Source organism: Alligator sinensis, unplaced genomic scaffold (genome assembly GCF_000455745.1).
Source record: "Alligator sinensis unplaced genomic scaffold, ASM45574v1 scaffold872_3, whole genome shotgun sequence".
Classification (NCBI taxonomy): Eukaryota; Metazoa; Chordata; order Crocodylia; family Alligatoridae; genus Alligator; species Alligator sinensis.
The window spans coordinates 1,677,688-1,684,256 of record NW_005842137.1 but is presented as its reverse complement, the minus strand read 5'-3'; the positions used below and the strand labels follow the sequence as shown (position 1 = coordinate 1,684,256).

Genomic DNA, 6,569 nt, shown 5'->3' with positions numbered 1-6,569 from the left:
GCTTTCCTCCTACTCACATGCTGTTCCCTCACTCTTTAGAGGCTTTCTGCTGTCTCTCCTGGGGTTTTAAACTCCCAGCGAGTCACACCCTCCTAATCTAAATACCCTGCAGCTGAGCACTCTCAAAACAGATTATTTCCTGTTAAAGGGACAGAGCACTCTTTTGTACCCCATTATAATGTTTGCACAAGTACCATCTACCCAGCTTTCTGAGGACCTTCAATTGCCTCTGCTCCAAGAAATTACTGAAGAGCATTTGCATTACTTTAAGGCCAGATCTAAGACTCTGCCCTGTGACCATTAATGAGAAGAAAGGGCAAAGGAGGGGCAATTGATTCATATAAACTGTACTAAGATGACTTGGGTACTTAGATGGGAACTGGGGCACAGACTATCTCTTGCTGTGTTTGTAGTACCACCAGACAGAACCCAGAGGAGGTTTTAGGCTACAATAGGAAAGAGATGTCTCAAGGTGGGCACTTATCACCCAGAAGTAGAAAACACTTGCAAGTCTGCCCTTGAATTAAGTAGAAAGCCCCAAAAGAACAAACCACCTGTCAGATACATGGGTATAATTCCCTTTGACTCGACTGGGCCCCATAAGCAGAGATCAAGCCTTCAAGAATTGATTATAACGGTCACTTTTTTTTTTTTAATCTCCCTATATGTTTGTAAAGAAGTTACTTGCAAGATGCTGGAGGAAAGCAAGAAATGAACCCTTGGCTCCTTCACTCCAGGTTTCAATGACCTTCAGATATTGGAGGAGTTGCACAAAGACCTAGCAGAAAAGTGTCACCATCTGGCTTCGGAGAGGCTTCATATTAGCCTCACATGAGTGGCAGACAGACAGGAAGTCATTGGTTTTGAGTTCTGCTCAAGGGAGGAGGTCATTTAGGCTTCATTTTTGTTACATTTTAAAACAAAAGTAATAAGAGTAAATGCATTCATCAGGACAGCAGAATTTTTCCATATATACTTGTCCCTTGTCATGGAGCCAGTCTAGAACCAGGACCCCAGTATTGAGTTAGTGGAGAAAGAACTGATTGAGCCACAAAGGCAAGGGCCCTCTTCTTAGCTCTGCCACTGATCCACTGAGTGACCTTAGCCAAAACACTTCCACTCTGTACTTCAGTTTCCCAGTCTGTGAGGCAAGGAATGCAAAGCATTAAATAGCATCAGTCCCATCTTTTTCACTGCAAAATGTGTTTACTCTTCTCCTCTTCTTCAGCAGTGATCTGCAACTGCTTTATTCCTGGTCTGTATGGATGGATCCTTCCTTCCTGTGGAGGGGTGGTGAGTGTTCTTTGGCAGATATCATGGGAGTTCTAATAACAGTGTTTGCACCAACTTGGGTCATGTTGGGACTCACAGACAAGATGGGGACAATGCTCATCTCCAGGAACCTTGCTGCTTAGAGATCACATTAATTGACAGTACTATTTTAATAATCTCTTTCACCAGTTTGTTCAGCTTGCAGAAGTACTTTTGATTTGGTCCCTCTGAAGCAGGGTTCTTAAAAAACTGATAGATCAAAGCCTCCTTATATTTTTTGGTTGAAATTTTAAGATATAACTTCATGGTACCATAATACCCCAGCATGGCTCTCATTCTCTACATAGTGAAGTAGATAGCCCAATTTGGCTACTTCACTTTATAGACAGTACTTCTGCTTCTCTGTGAGATAGTGCATCTCTATGATGTCATCTGCCAAAGCTTGTGCCTGGCCTTATACCATTTGCTTAGAACTGCAACTTTCCCAACTCCAACCTCAGCTCACACTCTGAGAGAAGAGGTAGAGTTGAAGCGGTCTAACAACATACTCATTTTGGATGATCAAACCAAAGGATGGAGCTAGACTGTCCTCAGTGATGGCAGATGAGTGCAGAAGGAGCAAAAGTCTCAAGTTGCAGCAAGGGAAGTTTAGGTTAGATATTAGGAAGAATTCTCTCGCTAGGAGGGTAGTAAAGCCCTGGAACAGGGTACCCAGAGAGGTGGTGGACTCTCCATCCTTGGAGGCTGTTAAGACCCGGCTAGACCAAGCTTTGGCTGGGATAATCTAGTTGGGGATGGTCCTGCTTTGAGCAGTGGGTTGGACTATATGTGACCTTGTGAGGTCCCTTCCAATCCTCATTTTCTATGATCCTATGATTCACCTAACTGCTCACTCATCCAAAATTCCTGCTCCAGCCATTCCCCCACAGTCCACTCTCCTTAAATCAATTTGAGGAGGATGGAAAGGTGACTTTCTCCAAAATGAACCTCCTCTGACCATGCACTCACTCAAAGCTCAGTCCTCTTCATCCAAGTCCCATTCAACACAAAACAGCCTCTCTCTTCATCCTAAACATTCTGACATCCCTTCACATTAAAACCACTTCATGTACTGTCACCTTTCAGTAAATGGCTCATGAAACTTTTGAGTCAATGAATCTTGATCCTGGAAAGCCCTGGATTCTGTAACAGGTTAGCAACCATCTCAGCACAGACATCAAGGAAGATGCCCTTGCTTGTTCAAAAGTACTGCTGCCACCGGTCCCTCTCCCAGGTCCTCAGAACTCGCTGTTTCCACCAATCAGTACTTCTGTCATGGGCCCAAAAGCAGTGATATGCAGCCTGAAGGTGGACCCAGTGATCTGACTGTTCTCCCTGGAGCCACTTATTTCTTACTACTCAGGCTTGGGGCTCTCAGATGTGCAGAGCACAGAACACAACTTGAGGAAGGTCACTTTCTCACTTCCCAGGGCCAGGGTCATCAAGCTTTGAGCTGCCATGTTGCAATGCATCAGCCAGCTGAGATGGTCAAGAAGGGTGTGCTCACGAGCCCTACAAGTACCATTCAATCCATTCAATCTGTGTCATGCACGAGGCAGGGTTTGCACAGGGGAAAATATCATGTGAACAAGTCATAGCTTCAATTCCAGGTTCTGAACAGGAATTGTGCTCCCACCTACTTTAAACTCCTGCCCCTGGCACCCTCTGTTCATACTGCATGCTCCAAGGAGACAGAGACTCCTGACAATAATGCTACCAGATTCTGAAGAAAGGTTCATGGACTTGTTGCCAAGAGAAGCTTTCCAGAGGCTCAAACCTTGCCTTAATTATGGTGGATTTCTATAGTGACAGGTAAAGGCAAATCCTTGACACCAGCTTGACAAATCCACACCCTCCTACTTGCCAAATTCCCTGGAGCAAAGCATGGAAGCATGAGAACAATGAGACAGTTGGAAGCATTTTTTTCATAAAGACAAATCCTGTTTCTTCCTAACTTTGTTTCAGCATATTTTATTAATAAAACACTAGCTCCCTAGAGCCAATGATCAAATTGCCCAATCCAAGACACTGAAATGAATCCAAATGTATCCTCCAGCTCTGTCTCTTAATTATGGCAAAGGTGCAGCCTTCCAGGTGGGTCCCCGCCCCAAAACCAACATTCTCATAAAGAGGAAGAGATAAGGTGAGCGCTAGGTGTCGCTGTGTATATTGCAGTGGCACTGACAGTCCCTTTTCAGAACAATACCCTAATCTAGTGTTTCTCAACCCATGGGTCGCAACTCAAAAGTGGGTTACAAGAGCATATCAAAGGGTCACAAACAAACTTTAAAAATGGATCAACAAACTTTAAAAATGGATTCTCCTTTAAAGGAGAAAAACATGGGAAACCGTGGCATTTCACTGGCAGACTGGCAGAGGTCCAGATTGCAAGGGGCTGCTTGGAGCTCCTTGTCCCCCCGCCACACATTCCCCTCCCCACACACAGAGACACACCCCACACACGCACTCCTTGCCCCACACACTGTGGGGCTGGATCTGGGGGACGAGGGGCAGTGGGTCAAGACTGGCCATCAATGTTTACAAATGGATCCTGGTACAAAAAAGGTTGAAAACCACTGCCGTAATCAGTCTGGCTCTGTATCAATACTCAATGAAAGATCCTGCCCCTAAGAGACAACTCTTCTGAAATTTCCCAGTGTCACAATCTCAGGGATTATCTTGCCCATACTTCTAGATCTGTTATTCTTCTTTACACAACTCTCATTTCTATCCTGTTCAGGTTTCATCATCACCAATGTCTTTCCAAATGATTTTCACAGTCAGATCTGTCCGTGCAGACATGAGGTTTTCCAAATGAGGCAATGTGTTTAGCTGGATCATACTGGTCACAGAGGCAATTCTCTTCCTATCTGCTTTTCTATCATCAAACTGAACCTGTTTATACCTTAGCCATTTGGAGCTAAACTGGGCTTACCTGGTGCAGTTGGAACTGCTCTGTAAATTTCCAAAGCAGGGAAGAGCCCTTCCTGTCCTAGAATTCATTGAGCTCTTGGCATACATTTTTCAGCGTCTCCGTTCAGTCAAGACAAGGATTTATCTGACAGACACGGTAATGAAAGTGTCAGTGGGGTGTCTGCAAGCATTCGGTGCTGGTGGAAGGGTGCTTCCAATACACTCATCCATAGCACTCCGTCCATTTCAATGAGACCTGAGTAAGGACATCAGAGCATAGGATTAGAAGAGGGGCTCTTTGGCCATCAATCCATTCATGCACATTGTGAATCCCCCAAATCATCACTTTAACCCCTCACCCACAATTACAAGGAACACTATCTGAACAAGAACACCTAATGCCATGCCACAGGTAAAAGCAAAGGAGATGAAGGGACTAGCAACAGTGAATGCATTGGAAACTTGCATCTTTAAAGTCTTGTCTGGTAATGATCAGCCATTATTTGTAACGAGGCCCCTTGCAGTTTCCTCAGGAGTGCATAAATTCTTGAACTCAGCCATTCCACCCACCCCCACAGAGATAATCAGTATGCAGGGCCCAATTCTCACACTCTGGCATGGTGCACGAGAACTAATAGTGGATCCAGAACAGTGAAAAGCAGGGAAAGGGGGAAGAGCTCCCCGTGAACTTGGCCAGCAACTAAATCCAGAGCTCTTGGCAGTGAACCAGCGGCGAGAGAGGGTCCAGTCCTCTGCTTTCAAAGACAATACTTAACCAAAGGAAACCCCCATATTGTCACCTGAAACCCTCACCCACATTTACAAGGAACTATATCTGAACACCCTAGAATAGGTCAAGGCAAGGGAGATGAAGACAAAGCTGTGCAAGGCTGTGCAAAGTAGGGCTGTGCGAGGCTTCAGACTGTGCTTCAGATCCGGAGAAGCTTCAGACGTTTTGGCACCGATTTGAATCGCTGGCATCTGAATCGGCCGAATCCAAACCAAAATCAAATAGTTCCCTATTCGCACAGGCCTGGAGGACACAGGCCACTAGAGTTCACTAGAAAAATCCTATCTTGAAAATCTTCTCTGCCATAAGATCCATAAAGAGATTTGAATTGCCATGTGTATTGCCAACAAGAAGAGGCTGTGACTGTACAGGTTGCACCATACAGGATGGGATATTGATGAGTGAAGACTCATCTATGTAACAGAGTTTACATGTGTTTAAATGAACCAGGTACAAACACTACATGTTCTAACTCCGCTTATATGACATATTCTAACTCCACCTAAGCCTGCCCACAATTAGGACGTTCACAGCTCAAGGGCATTTTCAGACCAAACTCAGGGCAGCAGTCTGTTCTGAGGACAGGAGCATACCTCCTGAGCACACTTCTCTGCCTCTGCTACACTCTGATACAAAGTGATTAGCACCACCAAGCCCCTCGCTTGTACCCTGCTGCCGCAAACTCACAGCACGACTAAAGATGGCAGAGGATGCAAAGCACGTGCCTTTCTCTATTTTTTTTAAAGGCTGTGGATTCCTGATGTTTTATCAAATGGGAGTGATGAAAGCTCTACAAGAACTGGCACCTGAGATACTGAGATCAGCATCCAAGATCTATGGGACATCCTCCGGGGCACTTATAGCCACATTAGTGACTTGTGGGTGTGAAATAGGTAAGAAACGCCTGATTGAATTTACTCTGTGTCGTATTGTGCTTTTTAAAGAAAAGTCATTGGACAAGTCTAAAAGTACTGACTGGAGCGTTCATTAGGAAAAAGGAAAACACAACCCATGCAGCCTAGAAACAGCAATGGTCGCACTTTCTACTAAGGGGCCACAGCTCCAGTTATGTATAGTAGTAGATACCCATTAATAGTGCTATAGATGCTATGTAGTGTTACAGTAATAGTATCCTGTAGCGTTCTAGATGAGAGAATAAGTTAATTAATTCTTATGGCATCTACCAGCTGATAAACCCAATGGCTTATAGGTTTTGTTGCTTTAATACGCAGCCATTGGACTTCATCTGCTGTAATAAAAGCCTTCATTATCCCCAAAAATGTCCAGTTTCTTGCCCCTGCACTGTTACTTACTGACTTTGGTAAAATCAGTTTTTAACCTTCCTAACCAAATCTCAAATACACTGAGCTCCCTACATTTCTACATACAAGCCAAAATCCCCAGAATATTACTAACACCGGTGGCTCTTGTTCTAGGCTCTCCTGTTTCCCACCTTCTCAGAGCCAAGACAATATCTACCACACGCAGCTTCTCCGAAGGGATGGAGGCACCATAAACTCTGTAAACAATGCCCACTCAGTAGAAAACAGGCAGG

General features: G+C 44.7%; 1 protein-coding gene across 1 annotated transcript in view; it reads left to right on the top strand.

The window, feature by feature from the left end:
- Positions 1-1,265: 1,265 nt before the first annotated feature.
- The window catches only part of LOC112550535 (patatin-like phospholipase domain-containing protein 1), a 10,898-nt gene continuing 5,594 nt past the window's right edge, over positions 1,266-6,569 (top strand). The window contains exons 1-2 of the mRNA XM_025206022.1: positions 1,266-1,293; positions 5,761-5,907. Coding sequence (XP_025061807.1) covers positions 1,266-1,293; positions 5,761-5,907 — 175 coding nt within the window. The remainder of the gene's footprint in view (positions 1,294-5,760; positions 5,908-6,569) is intronic.